The 20,195-nt window shown below is 37.6% G+C and overlaps 4 protein-coding genes across 4 annotated transcripts; 2 read left to right on the forward strand and 2 right to left on the reverse strand.

Annotated features, from left to right (window-relative positions):
* Positions 1–43: 43 nt before the first annotated feature.
* On the reverse strand, positions 44–6,812 carry ptdss1b (phosphatidylserine synthase 1b). Its single transcript, XM_061059056.1, has 13 exons — positions 6,521–6,812; positions 6,254–6,345; positions 5,559–5,603; positions 5,322–5,446; positions 4,634–4,792; positions 4,111–4,262; positions 3,683–3,824; positions 3,459–3,571; positions 3,140–3,205; positions 2,310–2,409; positions 1,757–1,816; positions 1,451–1,529; positions 44–1,365 (listed from the first exon to the last, which is right to left on the reverse strand). Exons 1-13 carry the CDS (start codon positions 6,721–6,723, stop codon positions 1,268–1,270), a joined length of 1,434 nt encoding a protein of 477 aa, XP_060915039.1. The 5' UTR covers positions 6,724–6,812; the 3' UTR covers positions 44–1,267.
* A 218-nt stretch (positions 6,813–7,030) lies between these two features.
* mterf3 (mitochondrial transcription termination factor 3) lies at positions 7,031–9,969 on the forward strand. The gene is made up of 8 exons (XM_061060093.1): positions 7,031–7,163; positions 7,720–8,090; positions 8,205–8,351; positions 8,492–8,681; positions 8,845–8,992; positions 9,135–9,206; positions 9,307–9,468; positions 9,598–9,969. Exons 2-8 carry the CDS (start codon positions 7,727–7,729, stop codon positions 9,790–9,792), a joined length of 1,278 nt encoding a protein of 425 aa, XP_060916076.1. The 5' UTR covers positions 7,031–7,163; positions 7,720–7,726; the 3' UTR covers positions 9,793–9,969.
* Positions 9,970–10,646: 677 nt separating this feature from the next.
* On the forward strand, positions 10,647–12,950 carry LOC132990696 (cytochrome b-c1 complex subunit 7). The gene is made up of 4 exons (XM_061059057.1): positions 10,647–10,728; positions 11,940–12,008; positions 12,153–12,319; positions 12,748–12,950. The coding sequence occupies exons 1-4, from the start codon at positions 10,710–10,712 to the stop codon at positions 12,823–12,825; spliced, it is 333 nt and encodes a 110-aa protein (XP_060915040.1). The 5' UTR covers positions 10,647–10,709; the 3' UTR covers positions 12,826–12,950.
* Positions 12,951–13,033: 83 nt separating this feature from the next.
* Positions 13,034–16,243, reverse strand: lrrc14b (leucine rich repeat containing 14B). The gene is made up of 3 exons (XM_061059055.1): positions 15,834–16,243; positions 14,589–15,217; positions 13,034–14,152 (listed from the first exon to the last, which is right to left on the reverse strand). Exons 1-3 carry the CDS (start codon positions 16,107–16,109, stop codon positions 13,474–13,476), a joined length of 1,584 nt encoding a protein of 527 aa, XP_060915038.1. The 5' UTR covers positions 16,110–16,243; the 3' UTR covers positions 13,034–13,473.
* Between the last annotated feature and the right edge of the window lie 3,952 nt (positions 16,244–20,195).

Consider the following 20,195-nt stretch of genomic DNA (forward strand, 5'->3'; position numbering starts at 1 on the left):
CCACTGCACACATCTCAGGGGACACAATGACAGTGAAAAAGAAAAGAGTGATTTGATACTTTAATTGTGTGTAAAAACAAAACAAGCAAACCCTCATGTACAAAATCACAAATTAGTAGCTTAATACCGAGTAAAATCAATGAATAAAAAAAACCCTTGTTTTTTTATTACAATAAAGTAACTGTGGTCTTTAATGTAAGGCAAGAGGACAAAAACCCTGGAATCAACATATTGCTATAAAAAGTTACATTCAAATAATACAAATTCAATAAGCGGACATTAATTAACATTGTTCAACATAATGGAAAATTGTAAAAAATTCTTACACTTACAACAATGCATTATTCAACAGTATTAAAAATAGCTTACATTGACCTGAAGATAACATTTTTATATTATCTAATTAATTTGGATCATTTGATCAAAGTGATTATCCTCTGCTTTTGAAAGTCATTATAATGCTTTCACATTACGTGTCACAGTGTTTTTGTCAGTACAACTATTACGCAATATTCACTTTGCCCTCGTAAAACAAACACCCACATACATAGCTCATAACGGCATACTGTGTAAATAAGTAATAATCACATCAATTAAAGAGTTAGAATAACATGTTAAAGCTGGTTTAGTTCAGTAGCACTTGCTTAACTCTCTTTTTTGGAGAGGACAAAATCCTCTTTAATTTAAATTAAAGAAGTAATGTATATCATACAGACAAGTACAAAATCAAGTATTTTTTGATATAAATATGTAAACAAATGTATCAAATCAAATTACTTGTAAAAAGTTGTAGAAATACATTTGTGACCTTCAGATTTGTAGTTAAGTACAAAGTAACTTTTGAAAAGACACCCATCAAAATGGTTAAGTGAAAATAAGACTAGCTTGCTTGTTTTTACAGTGCAGGTCACCTTCTCTTTCAAACCCAGTGTATAATAATTGGTTATTAAGTTCAGTTTAAAAAAAGAAGACAAACACATTTTTTAGCTTGTAAAACAGTGTTAAAGATCTGTAAGCAGTGGTAATGCTACAGAGAATAAACAACCCAATCTGCAAATCTATAAAGCTGTCAGCTCATGTTTATGTTTACCTCTTAATATTTACAGAGTATGGTTGACCTTCTGACAGAGCTTACCATCTTGCAAGCTTAGGGCATGGTTTTCTTTAGGAGTCCATCTTACACCTTCATGCAACTTAACAACGTTAAATCTGTAACAATTAATTGCATAGTTTTCAACAGAGGCTGAGAATTATCTGTATTAGTTGTTTATTGTCTCTTTCCTCCATGGCCATTCATGAATCGATTCCTCCCAGCAGCTCTCCTCCGTTTTGTTGGTTGTAAACTTCTTCCCGATTCCCTCTGAGCTATGGAGGGAAACAGATATCTTATGAACATTTAAGATGGAGTTTATGAAAGAGTTGTAACAAATCTGCCTATTATGAGACTGACCTGGGGCACCATCTGGGACAAACTCACACAAGTCCAAAATCCTGCTGTCATCACAGTCCTCAGTCTGTACAGATAAGCTCTGTAGACACATGAAAGCTCAGAATGTCTTGTATTTCTGAACAGCAATGAAAAAAAACTGCACAGCACTGAAAAGTAATTACAAACTAAAAAGCAGAAAACGTTTTGCAACCTTTTCAGATGGTAAGCAACAATGAAATATTAACAAACCTAACATTAAACTCCAAATATATGTAGTATAGTGTAGTTTATTTAAGTTTTCAATCAATACCCCAAGCAACCACTTACCTTCATTTTATTTTGTTCATACCACACCATCCCATATAAACATAGAAGAGTGATAAGTGCCTGAATACGGAAGAAAAGAAAAGAAAAAACAGTGTTGTTAAACATTTTTTTTAGTTTTTATCCAACAGCATGGGAGAAAAAAAAAATCTTAAAGTCTGCAAGTGGGCTGAAAAAGTGAGCAGAAAAATAGAAATCCCAAAAGTTTGAAATGCTACAAACAGCTTTATTTTTGGTAGATTAGCAAGACTGGACTTGAAACACAATATGATCTTAGATGGCATGATCTCAAAAGCAACATCCTTACAAAGAAATATGCACCCATTAACCATTGTGTAAACTCATGGGCAAAAGGTCAAATCAGACTTCTCTGAATTTTCATATATTGTTTTACTTATAAAAAACAAATAGAAGAGGTTTTAATAGCACCATAACAGTTATTTTCAATACTAGATTACGATGGTGGTATTCATTCATAGTGTACAAAAAGTGCAAAGCAGAGATAATCATTTTTACAAAAGAGACTGAAACTGCATCTCTTTTGGTCTTCTCTTACCAGACAGAGCAGCCACAGAAGCACAGAGCGAATTTGTGTCTTGGAAAACAAGTCGTGACTAAATTTCACACATGCAAGCGCCTCGAGGAAAGCAATAGCCCTGAGGGTGAACACATACATGTTAAAAATGATGAAGCAGTGCTGGAAATTTGCACAAAAACACTTAACAATGGCCCCCTCTCTTGGTAACTCTATTTCATTGCACTAGGGCTAAACACCTGTGGCATATGCAGTCCAAATGCTGTGCATCAATAATCCTCAACAATTAAACCCATACAAATATCCTCTCCCCATGCTGCTGTTGGAGACTATCTTTTTTATGTTTAAAGACAGTGAACCTCAAATGAGAGAGTGGCCTCAATGTTAAGTATTTTGTGCAGACTGAGAGGGTCTGTTGCGTTGCTATAGAAACTGGAGCAGACTGAGGGCATCAGCAGCTTTGTGTCTGAGATGGGGTCAGGAACTACATCACAATATTTATTGAATTCCCAGTTTAATCAATTTCAGTGAAGCCTCTAACACTAAACATTCTAGCCTGAATAAATATCATTAACAAAATGTAGAATTTTACTGATTTTTATTGCGCACATTCCTCCGTAACCTTTATTACTGAAAAAACTTTCAGGCAAGAAAACAGCCGTGGTTTTACTCAGGCTGCTATCAGAAATGCTGAGCTAAATTATTCAAATTAATAAAAAATAAAAATAAATTAAAAGCTAGTTTGATATTCTTTCAAATAATTACTACTGGCTTTTCAAACTATAATTAATGATGCAGCTGCCAAACTTGTTTTTAGAACATTTACAAATATTACAGGACAACATACTCACCCAAACACCCAGCATTGTGTGCCAACCCGTTTACACTGAGTGTCTGTCAGGTACGCATAATATTGTCTGAAAAAAGGTTGAGGAAAATACGTAACATGAAATGAATACATATAAAGAACAGAAAGAACAGTGTAAGACTTGAAGGTGTTCATACAGACCTATGTCAGAAAGTCACCTCTTTTTATGTAAGGCCAGGATGAAATGCTACCTTACCATAAAGTAAAACATTTTTTTGGTATTTTTTTATTAAATAGTATATCATACTTAATGTTGCTGTTAGAATTTAGAGAAACAATGTATTTGTAAAGGTTCGACATACCGTACAGTGGGTGCTGTGATGACTCCGACAAGGAGGATACGACACCAGCTGAGAGGGTGAGACGCCTGGAAGACGAAGATGTGCTTGAGGAAGAACGTGTTCAACTCTGTCAGCTAGGAAGACAAAATATGCAAAACAGATAACATCTGAAAGCACGTCTTATGAATATCTTTGATATTTTAAAATTAAAAGTATTTCTGGCTCAAAGTCTAATAATACAGTACCTGCCAGAGGAGCAGAAATAGATAGATGCCTGCTAGTCTCTGGAAGGAGGACTTTGGGTCAAACCAGCGCACATAAGTCCAGCTTGCCGGCGTGAACTGCATCACAGCTCGCTTGATCTTCCCTGTGGTTGAGTGAATTTCCCTGGATAGAGGATGAGAGCTTTTGACAACACTGAGATAAACAAACGCATGAGATTTAACACAAAACAATGGAGGGTTTAAAAATGATTTACTTTCCGTTGCATGCCAACAACAAAAATATAATTAAACATACCAAAAAGTATGTTTAATTATAATTATACCTCCATATTTACCTTTTACTTTTAGAAGTAGTCATTACATGATTTAAGCTTTTTGTGTTTTTAACAACCCTTTAAAATTCATTGACATAAAAACTGAAAGAGAAAAGAAAAAGGATGAAGGCTGACTTGATGCTGGCCCAACGGTAGGTCCTCAACTCCAGAAAGCGGCACACAGTCATGCCCAGCCAGATGCCTCCTCCATTACACAACAGTATGTCCAGTACTACTTGATCCCACCAGCACTCTGCAAAGTTGGGCAGCAGGTGCATGAAGAACAGCTATGAAAAGATGTGAAAGTGAGAGTGAAAGGAACATTAACTTATTCGCCTAAGAAGAGCTTTAGGTCAGTTGACTATTCATTTCCTTTATTCCTGGCATCTATACATCCCCCCACCCTCCCTCCCACACCCCTTCAGGACATACAACCTAGTCAGTTCTCTTATCCAAAACCTACTATGTCCTATCTCCTGCTAATACTTAAACATTATTCAGACTAGTTTCTCCTAATCATACGGTAGTTGCCTGCACAGACTGAGGGAATAAATAAGACAATAAATTATTTTGCTCAATGACCTAGTAGACAGTTTTCTTACATTTCTGAGCCGATTTCAGCATGAGCCTGACCTAATCATGAATACATGTGTTCTACCTCAGTCAGCTCCCAGGTGATGCTGATGGTCCAACAGAGACCATAGTTGCGGATGAGCAGAGCCTTCATGGCCCAGCCTGCAAAGTGGCCGAATGCAAAGATGTCGAAGTGGCTCATGATACGATCCCATGTTATCACTGTGCAGTTTACAGCGTATTCCTATCAGGGGAGTGGGGATTTAATTATTGGAAACATAAAGGTAACAGAAAAGGAGATAGTTAAATAGCTGGTAATGATGAGCAGAGATAGGGCAACTCTACTGCACTTCTCATTTCATTGTCTCAGCAAAAGCTCAGCTTCCACTTAACTTTGCACCAATGCTCTCATATAGTCTATTTTTATTAGGATCCAGAGAGCACCGATGGTCAATTCAGCTTTTTATTCAAATAACCCAAAGTCATCATTTGTCTCTGAGGGGTCTTGACAATATATCACACATGCTCAGTAATAAATCTCCCCATTGGAATTATTATTATTTTTTATAATCTAAAGAATATTTTGTTTTTTTAAACAAACCATTTTGTATGTTGGTGTAGATTCTCAGAATGAAACAATTTAATGAATATAGCCAGTAAATGAGCCTATACATTACAAAAGCAATTCTTTCCACTGTGTCCTCCATTACATAGTATAAATTGGGTGTGAACTTTCTCAAAAGGTTCAGTTGCCAGTGTTAATCGATCCTTACCATGATATCGGCTTCCCGTGTGGCATAGCGCAGATTTGGGTCCAGCCAATACATGAGCATCTTTACTTGGTCCCAGTTGAGGAAGATGAGGAAGACAAGAAACAGGAAGTACATAACACTGAGACCTAAACAGGACAGGAGAAAATGAGTGAGGATTAAGAAAACTGCATCAAAGCAGAAACATCTGGTTATAATGAACGATGCAGAAGTGAGTGAAGGATATGATTAAACACTTACCAAACACCATTCTCCATATTGCAGGGTGTGGCCTGGTAAAAGGTCCTGATGAAGAAAGCAGCATACTGGCAAGTGACTTTTTGTGTATTTGTAAAAATAAATTTGACATCAAATAAAACAAAATAATCCCAAGGTCAAACTGCTATCTTTTTACCAGGATAAACAACCTTATCTTTAGGTCTTTGTCAGTGGATACGAGTTTGCACATTTATCATTTAGTGACAGTATGTAGGCCTCTAAATACAACCACCCCTGACAACACATGTCAACTGTGCTATGTCAACGACAACTAAGAGACCTCTCTAAGTGCAAAATAGATAGATAGAAAACTCCAGAAAATAAGTAGTTATTGACCCTTTAGATAAGAACATATGAATGAATAGGGACAAATGTTCAAACTGGCATTTAATATGGCAAAAGTATGTGGGGCTTAAGCAAACAATTATTTTATCAATCCTCTAACCATTATCTTGAAAAGTAAAGCAAACAGTAATTTGGTCTAAAATTAGACCGTAATTAAAAAATGATTTATTGGTTAAACCAGAAATAAATTAATGTTCTATTATATAAGATAAAGAACAGAAGCAAACTTACAAAGCTGAGCCAGAGAATATGCTATTTTGCTTAAAAGATGTAAAAGCTTGGAACTTCATATTTTTCCATGGATGAAGTTTACATGTACTTTCATAGATTACCATTGGGAAAGGCCAGGACACTGATGACTAGGAAGAAGGAAACAACCACCAAAAGACCAACTCGGAGGTTGTTGTCAAAGTGCTGATCATCCCTGTAACAAAACAGCATCACATGTTAACAAAAGGAAGCTGTCTTAGATATTCAGAACTGTCAATTTAAACGGTAAGTTATAGCAAATTACTAAGTGTTAGACAGGAATTGTTTGTATAGTTTTTTCACATGTACACACAGCTCTTGGCAGACAAAAGTTTCACACTGTAGTTTACCTGGAAAACACGAAATACATAAGGCTGAGCACAGTTACTGTCAGGAGTGTGATGGTGTGTGGCTTATAGAAGAAATCAATGCAGATAGCCTCCACTTGTTGATCGTTTATCATCCGGAAGTGTAGTTTATAGTCGACATCATCCTCCCAATGTCTCCTGGGCGTGACGGCTGCAGTGTCGCTGTAGTCAGCCACTTTCTTCATTTTACGTATTAAACTTAAAGGGGTGACTAAAGTAAGAAGTTGTAAAAGCAGGAAGATACGCTGATTCCAAGAGAGCCCCTGATGAAGAAACCCTGAAGACGAACCCATCCATACAGTTTATAGGGGGTTTTGTATGTGAAAATGGTAGTTAAAGTTTTTTTTAAAAAACACAATAACAATATATAGGTCACACGACTACTCTACAGATATTTATTATTATGGTCTCTTTATTCTGTTAGATGTTTTGTTTTTATTTTCTATCTCTATGAATATATTATTTGCATTTCGCGGCAACCACAAATTATATCTATGTGGTACATCCCACAGTGTTACACTTCCGTGAAGTCCTGTGCACGTGAAAACGTTTGACATTGCGCGACAGTTTGTGTAGATGATGGAGCCTGGTTGAGAATAAAACCTTTTGAGTGTGGAAACAAAGTGTGAGTAAAAAGCTATTTGATGATTGTTTTTGTCCATGCTTAAAAGAGCTCGCTATTCCGACTTGCTAACATTGTACAATGCATTTTGCTCAAATTAGCTTTACGTATGACGACAATGAAGCCTCAAAATACCACTGATGTTTTAATCCCGCACTTTTTAAATAACAATGAAAGGGTTTAGTATTTTATTTGCCTCTCAGAGTAGCTATAATTTACACTTGGGGACTTTCTACACACCTTCACAGCCATGGTCAGCTAAATTGGTCAGTGTGGGGCCAAAACAATGTTTGCACTGTAGTAGCCTCGAACATTTTCTTATTCCTGCAATGTTTACAATGTGCAAAAGCATGTTTATGATCAGGTCCTAATCTGCAGTAAAGTAAATGTTAGCTTTTGAGCAGTTTTTATGCATGTTTAAAGCCACCTTGTTGTTACTCTGTTGAGGTGCATTGTTTTGAGAGTTGGTATATTTTGTACGTTTTAATGAAGTAGTATTTATTGAGCAGTGATGGTATTTATAATTTAAACAATAATAGTTAATTTTTTTTTATTGCAGAATTGCTATGGCTTCGTTCTGTGCAAAGCTGTGTCTTCAATGCAGAAGTCTTCCTTTCTCCAAGACAGTGGCTCGTACCTGGAAGTGCTTCCCCGCAGCTCACCATTGCACTGCATATACAAGAATACCTGTCAAATGTCTACACGGATTCGCAGTTATTAGTGAGGATGAAAAAAAAACATCTCAGGCAAGGCTGAGGTGGAAACAACATATTTTGCGTAATTGTAACTTCTCTGCTGAACATCGGACAACCGAGGTTAAGGAAAACAAGGAGACTGAAGAGCTGTCAAAAGCCAGTGTTGTAGCATACAAGAACCCCTTACTGCCCATCAGAGATGCAGTGCCAGTGACCGAAAGCCAGATGTCTTTAGGTACATAATGGTTTGCTGCTGTTGAACGTTTTCATGTAACACAGTATCTGACTAAAAAAATGTAAGAAGTGTGAAAATAATAATCTTCTGTCTTTAATACTCTTAATATTTCAGATGCTGCCGCTGAATTTTCAGCATTAGAGCAGATTGGTGATGAAGAGGCTGTCGGTATATCTGTTCCCTCTGACATGCCTCCAGCCTCCACGTCTTTAAGAGACTATGTTGACCAGTCTGAGACACTAAGCAAACTGGTACAGCTAGGTAATTCAATCTGTGGCTTTAGCTTAAAACAATGTCAATCACTTTGAGTTGAAGGCATATTTAGATTGATTGTGGTTCACTCCATTATCTCAAAATTGCGACTAAAGTTTATATTTTCCCTTGTTTACCTCTCATTGCAGGTGTGAACCTATGGAAGCTTGAACAAAGGCCTAATGTAGGGTCCATGCTGCTGAGGCTGAATTTCAACACCGACGTGGCCCCGAGGCTGCTGTTTCTCAAAGAAGTGGGAGTGGAGCACTCTCGCTTTGGCTATATCATCACACACAACCCCTTCATCCTCACAGAGAGTTTGGAAAACCTACAGTCCAGGTGAATGAGGGGATTTCAGAATGTGATATAGGTTTACAGTCACCAAACTTCTGTCAATTAAATTAAATCAGTCTTGAGATTTGAGTGGAACATCACTTTTCTTTTTTTGCAGTTGCACCAGGCTGAGACTTTTTTTTAAACATTTTTTTTCTGTTTTCAAAAGGGTGAACTATCTTAGATCAAAGAAGTTCAGCTCTGAGACAGTTGCATCCATGGTGTCCAGAGCACCATATCTGCTTAACTTCAGTGTGAAGAGGCTTGACAACAGACTGGGATTTTATCAGCAGCATCTCAACCTCAGTGCTGCAAATGTAAGCATATTTAAGAAATCAATTAAATATTTTTTCTTTTCACAATTTATTATTATCACCATGTCTTTTACGAAAAGAAATTGTGACTTTGTTGTAAGAAATTGGATTAGCATATCATAGCTAGAGTTGTTTCTTTCTTTAGACACGGGACATTGTAGCTCGTCTGCCCAGATTACTGTGTGGCAGCTTGGAGCCAGTTAAAGAAAATTTAAAGGTATTGAATGACAAAAAATCTTATTTGGAAGAAGAAAAAAAATGTTAGAGTAACCTTGAGGTGCTGTGCATAAATATATTTTTGTTAATGTCTTCCACAGGTATGTGAAATAGAGCTTGGCTTTAAGCAAAATGAGATCCAACATATAGTTAAAGCTGTCCCTAAAGTGCTGACGGCTAATAAAAGGAAGCTAACCCAAATATTTGACTTCCTCCACAATACCATGAAGGTGCCACACCACCTGATCGCCAAGTTTCCACAGGTAGATGGACTGTGGTTTGTTATTGATTTTCTACCTTTTTTATGGATTTCAGTTCATATGAACTGATTTAAATTATAATTGTTTCAAATGCAGTATGATAATTTGAGCATCTGATATATCCTCTCATAGGTTCTCAATGCCAAGTACTTGCGGATCCGGGAGCGCCACCAGTTCCTTGAATACCTGGGCAGGGCTCAGTATGATCCAACGATGCCCAATTACATCTCACTGGAACGCCTGGTTTCTCTGCCGGATGAGAACTTTTGCATTGAGTTGGCTCTGGCCACTTTGGAAGAATTTGATTTGTTCCAAAAGACACTTTAATTCCTCACAAGTGGACAATCGAATGGTCTTATAAAACAAGTGGTCAAGAACATTCAATATGTAACACAGTATCAGAACCATGCAGGCATTACATTTGGACATCCAGAGCATCAACTAAGTTTGCATTGCAACATTTGTTTTGTAAATATGATGTTAAATAAATGTATACAATATAAATTCTGCTTGAAATATAAATCTTTTTTACTTTGACTGTGTGCCCAGATGAAGTAGGTAAAACCCAAATAGAGACCATAAAGGTCTCACTTCCTCAGTTGGGGATTTCTACGTAAATTTACTCACACACTGTACTTCACTACGAACTCAAAAAACTTCCAATTTACTTGATTGTTTCAATGCTGGATTCTTAACATATCTAATCCAATATATTTTCAAGTAAAATATTGTACGTTTCACTACACAACATTTAGCCTATGTGTCAGTAGGTTCAGGAGATTTGCCATGAACATATAAAATAAAAGTGAGATCATACAGTGTAATACATAGCCGTAAATCAGTATTGCTGCTGAAAAGTATTTCGATACATCTTAAATGTGAATGCTTATTGATCAAATCTATCATGACATAGATAAGATAAGATAATCCTTATCCATGTAAGAATATGTATGCAGACCTTTTATCTTTAATAATAATTTTTATATTCTGGTTTTATTGCACTTTCAAACGAAATCATATTTGATAAAAAAAAACATACTTGTAGTTATTTTGTTTTGTTTTTTACATCACATGAGTTATGTCTGTTCATTAAGATAGCTCTATCCAAAACTTTCAAACATTATTATTTTGTTTTGATGAATTATTATCCGCGACAAACAAACTGTACGTTGTTAAATTGCGCAACGTCCGCATTGACCTGACTCCTTACCCACAATCCACCGCGGTCGTTGTCAGTGATAAAAATGGCGTCGAGGGCACCAGGTAAGTGAACGTCGCTTTCTCACTTTCTTTTAAACTTAAGTCACTTAAATTGATTTGTATAGGTGAATCATGACGCATTTAAGACTTTAAAGCTTAATAGTTCCTTATGTTGAATGTGTCAGGTTTAACATGGTCTTTAACGCTTTAGTTTAGTGTGTGTCCTCTAGTGTCCCCGTGCTAACAGATGCTAAGGGTGCTGGTTTGCTAAAGTTGATGTAGCGCTTCATATAAATACACATTTATGTTAAAAACACTAAACTGTTGATGGAGAACAGCTCGTAAGGGTTACCAAACTGGTTTTATTGCGCTCTTCTATTGTTAGATTGACATCTCAACTCTAATGTATTCTGGTGTTATCTACGCTATGTTGTTTGAACATGTTATTCTATTATTCTGCCCTACAAAGACAAAAGGCCTTAACTCTCCAGAGTGTAGATAAATGACTTTAAAGTCTTTTTGTTTTCCAGCCAAATGAGTTGCAGGCAGAATATTGGAAATTTGGCAATTCTTTGTCTTTTTAATGAGGTTATTAATGTACATAAAAATCTTTAGCTCAAACATGACCTTTGACCCATATTTGGAAGTTAATGTACTCTGCCTTTGCATTGCCTGTATAATAATACGGGGTCATGCCAAGGCAAAAGGCATTAACTTCCATTTGATACTGTATTTCACTTGGTTGCATGGTTAAAATAACACAACCAACACTATTTCTTTGTTACACTTTAGTCAAGCTACTGTGTGTGTCAGAAGTGCTTGATGACAGATATTAAAACAAAGGCATAACACCTTAACTCCACTGCAGTAAACCAGTAACTTCACTTTGATCCACAGTAAAACAAAGGCAGAAGACCTTAACTCAGTTTGAGCATTCCTGAATGCTGCAGTACAAAGGCAAAGACCCTGATGAGGGAAGTTACTGGACTCTGCCTCGGTTTCTCGAGGGCTTTTGGAAGTTAAGGCAAATACAACCTACTATTTTCTCAAAAAACAACAACACAATTGACTCAAGATATCTGTCCACATGATAAAGCACATCTGTAATGTTCCAAAAATGACAAAAACTTTTGAAAAAATTGAAGTTACTGCCTTTTGCCTTTTGTAGGGCAGTGTACTCGACGAGTAGAAGAAGTTTTACAGTTTTACCATTTTACCATAGTTGTGCAGCTTGTCTGATCCTGTCTGTGTCTTTTCATGTGTCATGTTCACAGTTGCAACAGGCAGGCTCCTGGTGGGGCTCCGCAAGTGGTATTATGGCATGTGTGCCTTCAACAAGCTGGGTAAGCTGAAGAATAATGTGTTAGTCAAGACATTTGGAAGAGTTTCGTACCATAAACGTTACATGTTTGAAGCTTAAATGTACATTTAACTTGAAAACATCTTTGTTTGGGATGCATTAAGTTTGCCTGTTGTCTTTTTTTCAGGTTTAATGCGTGACGACACAGTCTACGAGGATTCAGATGTGAAAGAGGCACTGAGGAGGCTTCCAGAAGATCATTACAATGACAGGATGTTCAGGGTCAAGAGGGCCCTGGATCTCTCCATGAAGCAGCAGATCCTTCCTAAAGACCAGTGGACAAAATATGAAGAGGTATGTTAAAGAAACATTTTTATAACTGAGGATAAAGGTGGGGTATAATGTAAAGATCACAGTACACTGCCTTCTTTCCTCATCCATTAGTTTCATTTGTATTTATAGACTGCTAAAGTGTAATTTTCATACTATTATTTCTCATTACACGCTTATTTCAATGGATTAACCTACTAAATCATCCTGCGAGACAAATTAAAACAGGAGGGAATTACATGTGTTAAAAATGTTGTCGTAATTTAAAAGATAATTAGAAGTTTTATTAAATAAAAAGACAACTACAAATGAAGCAATATTTTTTAGTGGCTTAAACATAATGACTATAACTACTAAGTCTGAAAAAATGTTAGAAATGAGAGACTTGATTTTGAATATATTTATAACTTGGTGTAATCTGTCAACCTCATCTTTTTTTATTTTCCCTTAAGGATGTCCGTTACCTGACACCATATTTGGAAGAGGTGATCCGTGAAAGGAAAGAAAGAGAGGAGTGGATGAAGAAGTAAATGGTTCCTGGTCAAAGCTGTTAATCCTAATCTTTGATCAGTTTATGGTTGTCCCCCGGTGTTGTATTTAAAATTAAATGTAATCTAAATGAGACAGTGCTCATTAAAGAAATGTAAATTTTGAAGGATGTGGGAGTTATCTGATTTTTGTGTTAAAGGGAATATGTGGATTTGGTTTATTGGTATCACAAAAATAACCAGACGCATGCTTAGTCAGACCTGTTTTATAACAAAAAAGTTGTTTAGAAATCCAGTAATATACAACATTTAAAATATAATACATGAGAACATATACAAACTTCTTGTATCATCTATAAATACTATTGTAGCTCCATCTGTCTACAGTCAACACATATTTTTATGCTTCAGACTGTAGGAAGCACTTGGAAGTAGAAAGTATTTTTTCATTTACACTACCTGTATTTAATTTGTATTCAGTCAAAAATTGTTCACTGGATTCATTTTTATAGTTTAGCAAAAATGCACTCTAAAAAGCAATACATTGTCTGTAGGGTTCAATCCCGTCTAAACATTATCAAAATGTCTGTTGTGTTTAAAGATTTAGGTCGGCTTAACAGATATCACTAGATTCATGTCAAAAATCTGTCGGACTCGATCCAAATCTCTTATCTCTGGACAGACAACCCTCTAATCATCTTTCTGAGCTTGTGATCTCCTACTGTCCACATCACTTATGGTTCCTATGAAGTTCCCAATGACATTGTTAAAAGATTTTAACATGGATACTCCCAGCTCGTTACTGGTTTCATTAATGTCTGGGTCGTAGGCTCCCATGAGTGGGGTGCACACCTCCACGCTCCCTCTTCCAGCTCTTTCCAGGATCCCCACCAGCTGCTCCCTGACCTCCTGAAACAACTCCTGGTTGTAGCGCAGCAGGACTGAATCATCAAGCGGATACGTGACATCCTCAGGGTAGCAATCACGGGGAACTGGTACCTCTATGTACTTCAAGTTTGGGAAACCTGTAGAAAGCACTGATAACAACCTCCGCAGGGCTGCAGATGTCAAAGGGTTTCCCAAGAGTTTGAGCTCCTCTAGCATCTGGCAAGAAGACAGAACATTAGTAAAGGCGTCCATGTGCTCGTCCTCTATGTTACATTCCTCAAGGGTAAGACTGGACAGTGTGGCAGAGCAGCGGCTGATCAGTTTGTGGAATGATGTGGAAAAAGAGTCGAAAATATCATGTCCACTGATGTCCAGGCGGACCAGGGCTTCACTGTGGAGGCTGTTGGAGAGGTACGTCATGTCCACACGGCTCAGGCAGCAGTTAGCCAAGTCCAAGCACTGCAGTGGAGTGTTGAGGGGACTAAGTAAACAAAGATGTTAAAAGAGATTAGTTGGTTTGGGACCAAAGGTCAAAAGCACCAAGACTACTCTGAATTAATAAGTGTAAACAATAAAAAAAAACACCATAAAATAATCTGATGAAGAATTATATAAATGCATTTCTCATGTAGTGAGGGTGACAGCAATACTGGGAAAATAAAATGCACATCTTTTAGGAAGTCAGTTTATTACCATGTCGAGAAACATTTGCAAGGATTACTTTAAATCTTAAACTGAACTAAATCTTAAACTTGAGGTCTCTGCTCCTGTCCTTTGAACTGTGAAGTTTGTCCAGCAGGTTCATGTCTGTCCTCACTCTGGCATCATGTCAGCAATCTTAACAACAAAATACTTCTATCACCTGATACATAAAAACAAGCAAGGACACAATGTTGTCACCCCCTCTAGTTACTCACTTCAGCAGTCTGCGCAGGTGTCCAGTAAGGGTGGAGAAACCAATATAGAGCTCAGTCAGGCTACTCAGATTTGCCAGAAGATTACCAATGGTGGCCAACAGATTCTCATCATCAGAGCCCAACCTCCTCCAATCCAACGCACCGGCCGGCAGGATCAAAGTCTGTAATTTTGGGAACTCCACTCGGGATAGCAGCACCTCCAAGTGTATGGCCTCTAGGGGAACATTGTGGACAACCTCCAGCTTAACAATGGTCTCAGGCTCTGCAAGGCGAATAACATAGAACAGCTGCTTGAGAGTGAGGGAATCAGCCCGGAAACTAACAAAGTGAAGCTTCAGCGGACAGTAGCGGAGGAGGAGGAAGGCCTGAGCCACCAGCTCATAGTTGCGGCCTGTGACGAATCCATTCAGACGAACTCCAATGGATGTTTCAAAGGCAGAGGGCAACACATTACCGGCTTGCATGGCTACCATGGTCTCATAGCACATTTGGGTCAGGAGATGGGTTCTTGCCCATCGACCCATGGTTGACTTGCAGGGGCAGGTTTGATGCTCAATATCTCTCAGGGCAGTCAGGTCTACCACTTGCAGGCTCTTTGCGTAGGTTCTCGGAGGCGACAGCACATAATCCTTTAGAAAATAAGGAAAATTGTTGTAAGTTTAGAAGCTGACAACCTATAAACATTAAAGATCATTATGAGCTAAACCTAACCAAAGCAGGTGTCTTTAAGACAGTAACATCTAGAATAAAATAACTGAAAAACACAGCACAAAAATCAAACTTAAACATGATTTTGACTTAATATTTAATGAGAAATACAAATATTTTAATCAAGAGTGGTTGTAACATTAGCAAATTTTCAGGCAGAACCAGAATCATGTTGAACAGCCATCTGCCAAATCTGTGTTTGGAGCAATAACATCAACAACAATGTATAAGATTTAACGCTACAATGTCAGTAATAATGCTAAAAGTATTGTATGATAATAGACTGATCAGTCTGATAGTCATTAGCAACTTTCATGATGATGAAACAAGTACTGATTATGTTTATTATAGAGGTCACTTTTCTATTTGTAATAAAAGATTAATGTTCCAGGACCAGTCTGGTCAGAGAAATAAGGATACAGAGGAAGACAGAAAGAGAGAGGAATCGAGACAAACAAACGAACAGGGAGACACACTGGAAAAAAAATTACATCACAAGATATAGGGTTAAAGTAGCAATGCAACAAACTGAAGTACCTTTAGGCCAGTTAGAATGGCTTCCAGACAAAGGCGGCAGGTGCTGGAGGTGAGGTCCGTCTGACAGTCCATTGTCATTCCCAGGAGTCTATGCAGGTTGAGCTCAGGAAGAGGCCATGCCTGAACTAAAGCATGCAGCAGGTCAGCCTGCTCGTGTAGGTAGCAGGCCTTAAAGAGAATTGGGTAGAGGTTAAAGGACACAGAGTTTAGGTTCTCCAAAGCACTCGGCCCACTCTGAATGAAGCCTTCAGCAGCAAGAAAGCGCAGTGTCTTCATCTTTTATCCCGTCTTGATTCTTCAAGTTTTCTTGCTGTTGGTGAGAGCTGCAGACAAGCAACTCTGGGTGATTGTATTCTGCTGCCTCCCTTGTTTACTTCTTTGTTGACTTCCTCTGCCAGTCTGTGGGGGTGTTGTGCGTTTGTCCACGACCAGGTTTGCTGTACTGAGACAGGAGCAAGGCACCGGGGTCTCGTGTTAGGTGAGTGGCTGGAGGTTATAAATAGAAGCAGCTGTCTCACGTCCTTCATAGAGGACAGTGTCTATTTGCAACTTTCACCAACAAGATAAGCAGGAACAACATTTAAATGCCGATGGGAAAATGGTCACTAGTCACACCTCTTTGTGATGCTTACACAAGGACTGCAAGCACAAAACAATGTTCTGAGAGCAGAAATAGAACAGAAATACCGTGACAATTAAATCCACAGAGATTGAATCAGTATCTCATGTAAAATTCAGAAGCAAGCGAGTAATTATTTATATGTGGACATCAGCCTTTTCCAAAACTTGCCCCGTACATTTTTCTACTCTAGAATAATAACATGTCACATGGATGCACTCCATTATGGTCTACTGAGGCTGATTTTAGTGGAAACATTTGTATCTTTGACTCTTCTATGCTGGTTTTCTCCTGGTATAAAAGCTGGTGCAGATGTTTGTTAAAACAGCCAGACATTTCCTGTTACTCACACAACTGATACATATTTACCCCAATAACAATTCTCCTTCTCTCTCACTGACCCTGCTGTTGGACATCACCCATTGCTCACTCCAGTTTTCATTACCCCTTTATCCCCCCTCTCCCACAACCTTTCATTCGCATTGTTTCACTTTATCCTCACTTTTTTTAATCCCTTGTCAGTCTACTCTTCCTCTTCCCTAATACCAAGCGTGGACAAGGATCAATATATTCTGCAAAACAAATGTACCCTAGCCTCAAATATGAACTCCATGGAATCTATTTTTTTAGTCTGTCTGACATTTATTTATAATAGCTCATAAAGCCAACTTTCCTAACTGTTAATTTTATTTGTAGATAGTTTATAAATTGATTTTACAGAAAAATATTAATATCACACATACAACTAACAGCTTAGAGATACTACATATGAGTAGGTGACTTGTAATGTGAGCTGATAAACATCCCATCTGACTATTATAAGAGAAGGTGTAGACATTATAATGTTGTTGCAAATGAATTATACACATTGAAATAAAACACATTAGACATCACAAAACTTTGCTTCCATCATGTGGAAGCAAAGTGTATCACCAGGTTTTTATGTCAAACTCAAAAGTTCCTCATCTCACAAGACTACTTTACAATCTTTGATCTCCTCTTAAACTTTCTGCTTGTTCATTTTGCAAACATTCTAGTGTTGTGAAAGTGCCAAATGTTGTAGTAAACGATAATATTAAATTAACTATGGCAGAACACTGCAACAAATAATAAGAGAAGTATCAGTGCATCAGCTAAGTAGAACGTAGGAGAGAAGAAATGAGCTTATGTGCATGTTTGTGATCAGGAACTTTCTAATGTGTGAGTAGAAAATGTGCATTTAACTTGCAACTACAGTACCTTGATTCCCCAAAATGGACAATATTTTAGTGCAGCAGAGGGGGTTGTGCATTAAAACGGACATTTATATGAATCATAATAAACTTGCATAGTGTTGCTGTTGCATTGACGCTTTGCTCTGTTCTTTAATCATTTAACATATTCATAACATAACATTCAGCATCATTCGTAGGAAAAACAAACCTTTAATGCAGAATCCTAAGACAATTATTTGTCCCTGGAGGGCGATTGGTTTCGCAGCAAGGCTTCACAGGATATGATAACTCAGGTTATGTTTTGAAAACAAAAGATCTGAACAGGTAATATGGAAAGAAGATAAGCATGTAATGCCAATCTTAGTGTGTGACAGTTTTTGCTTTCATTTTGTGTTCAATAAGGAATGAACAACAGGGACCAGAAAATGATCAGACTTCCCCTGCCCTCACTGGAGGACACCTTCTAAACACACTGTCTGTCTCTCTACAATTACCCTTTTTTCTCTGCTGCCATCCAGAAGACGTTTCAGGGCCTTTAAGACCCGGACATCAAGGTTAAACAGTTTCTACCCCAGAGCCATCACTGGAACCCTGCAGCATCCCCCAGCCTATTTCTGACTGTAACTAAAGCTGCTGAATTTGCACATCAAATGCACCCAGGGGCATTGAACCCCCATCCGAGGGCTTAAATGAGACAATTGCACCCTCCCACAGCGAAACCGCTGAACTACAACTCTAAGCATGCAATGAATATGACTTATTGTTTTGCTCCAAAACAATTAGCAAAGAAAGAACTGTAGGAATTGCCTCGGTAAAGAGAGGAACCAATGGATGGACTCAATGGATAAGAAACTGCCCTGTTAGTCAAGGAAGACCTGGAGACCCTTGTTTGATTCCCACTTGTGTTACAACTGTTAAATTGCCTGTTCCTAAACTGTGATTACGCAATAGTATGATCAGTTGTAAACTCTAAAGGATTCCCTCAAGAAAGGGCAGGGCAATAGCTCTGTGGATTAGCAGCTGCACCTTTTTGTCAAAGAATACCAGGAGAAACTTGTTTGATTTCAACCTGTGCCAAGACATTAGTCATATTTCATGTTACGATACGATACACTTTATTGTCCCCTTGGGGAAATTTGTCTTGGACTCACAGTGCTGCCAAACATTTTATGTTCGCTTATCCAGTGCATCTTTATTACAATTATTCAAAACTGTGATAAATTCTATACTAAAGGCTGGCCTCAGTAGAGAGGGACCATAGCTCAGTGCATAAGAGACTGCCCAGAATGCAAAAGAGACCCTATTACCATTTGTTCACATAACAATAACTCAGATTTCTACTTCCTGAGCTGTCATTATCTATTGCATTTACCTTGCAGTAATGCAATATCATGCCCAATTCTAAACTGTTAAGAATTGCTTCAGTAAAGGTTTGGACCATAGCTCAGTGTATAACTTCTCTGCACATTAAAGACTGAGTACCACCTGGAGATATTGATTTGTTTCCCACTTCTGCCAAGACATTTTTGTCATGAAGATTTCCATCAGGTCCTTAATCAACATATCACATTGCTCAAGATATGTGTCAGGTCTGCGGTTAACATTTTGGCCCAAAATATGCAACAGATCCACGGTCAGCATTTCAAGAATTCTCAAAATATGCGACTGCGGTCAACTTTTGTTCATTAAAAATTTGTGTCAAGTTGCGTGTCATCCTTTTTGCTCAAAATTTGGATAAGGTCCGGTTTTTCATTATTTATTTATTTTCTCAATGTTCACTTTGATTTCTTGATTAAGTTTAAATTGATTTTCTAATGATACATAATTAGACAAAGGTGGCTATCTCTCAAACAACCAATCCATTTAATTGCATTAATAAATTGATTACTTGATACAAAAGAATAGCTTTGGAAATAAAACCTACAGGAAATTGAAATGACATGAGACTTTTATAGGCATTTGTCTGGACATTCTTGGTACCAGACTGAGTTTTAGTTGGTAAGATTAAGCAACCATGTCACCAACGACAAAGACTGAGACGTGCAAAGGATGCTGAAATAAACATGATAATAAAATATGTAATTATGTGACGGGTGGGTTAATATATATGATGTAGAGTGTTACAGGTATTTACTGTAAGAAAAAAATGATTGTATTTTTGAACCACCATTTGATCAATGGCTGTTTATTATTGTTAAAAATAAAAAAGTGTTTTCTAGGGGGAAGCTCTTGTCTCTGATCTATTTCTTGCTGCCAAATGTATTCTCTTATTGAAATGTTAAGATTGGGTTATCTCATGGTGGGTTTGGCTTAGGGGGTAGTCTAGTGTTGAGCTTGATTTAATAAAGCCTTGCATTGGGGCTGCGGTTACATAATCAAAAACTATTTAGTGTGTTACTTTCCAGCTCCATTACTATGTTTTAAGGGTATACTTTCCGGATAGGAGGTTAAGGTAAAGCTTTTATTGGGCCTACTATGCAAGCCTTGATCTTTGTTAACAATATTTGGCAAGTAGCGTAATGTATCATC

The sequence above is a fragment of the Labrus mixtus genome, chromosome 16, assembly GCF_963584025.1.
Source record: "Labrus mixtus chromosome 16, fLabMix1.1, whole genome shotgun sequence".
NCBI classification, from domain to species: domain Eukaryota; kingdom Metazoa; phylum Chordata; class Actinopteri; order Labriformes; family Labridae; genus Labrus; species Labrus mixtus.

What these genes read in the sequence shown, in the direction of transcription:
- mterf3 (XM_061060093.1), top strand. Translation starts at nt 7,727, where the DNA reads ATGGCTTCGTTCTGTGCAAAGCTGTGTCTTCAATGCAGAAGTCTTCCT. An exon ending in TTGGAAAACCTACAGTCCAG is followed by an intron (nt 8,682 to 8,844) that starts GTGAATGAGGGG and finishes TGTTTTCAAAAG; the next exon opens with GGTGAACTATCTTAGATCAA. An exon ending in TGATCGCCAAGTTTCCACAG is followed by an intron (nt 9,469 to 9,597) that starts GTAGATGGACTG and finishes ATCCTCTCATAG; the next exon opens with GTTCTCAATGCCAAGTACTT.
- lrrc14b (XM_061059055.1), bottom strand. Translation starts at nt 16,109, where the DNA reads ATGAAGACACTGCGCTTTCTTGCTGCTGAAGGCTTCATTCAGAGTGGG. An exon ending in CCATTCTAACTGGCCTAAAG is followed by an intron (nt 15,218 to 15,833) that starts GTACTTCAGTTT and finishes TATTTTCTAAAG; the next exon opens with GATTATGTGCTGTCGCCTCC. An exon ending in CACCTGCGCAGACTGCTGAA is followed by an intron (nt 14,153 to 14,588) that starts GTGAGTAACTAG and finishes TTGTTTACTTAG; the next exon opens with TCCCCTCAACACTCCACTGC.
- LOC132990696 (XM_061059057.1), top strand. An exon ending in GTGTGCCTTCAACAAGCTGG is followed by an intron (nt 12,009 to 12,152) that starts GTAAGCTGAAGA and finishes TCTTTTTTTCAG; the next exon opens with GTTTAATGCGTGACGACACA. An exon ending in AGTGGACAAAATATGAAGAG is followed by an intron (nt 12,320 to 12,747) that starts GTATGTTAAAGA and finishes TTTTCCCTTAAG; the next exon opens with GATGTCCGTTACCTGACACC.
- ptdss1b (XM_061059056.1), bottom strand. Translation starts at nt 6,723, where the DNA reads ATGAAGAAAGTGGCTGACTACAGCGACACTGCAGCCGTCACGCCCAGG. An exon ending in TCACCTGGGAGCTGACTGAG is followed by an intron (nt 4,263 to 4,633) that starts GTAGAACACATG and finishes ATCTTTTCATAG; the next exon opens with CTGTTCTTCATGCACCTGCT. An exon ending in TGTCCCAGATGGTGCCCCAG is followed by an intron (nt 1,366 to 1,450) that starts GTCAGTCTCATA and finishes TTCCCTCCATAG; the next exon opens with CTCAGAGGGAATCGGGAAGA.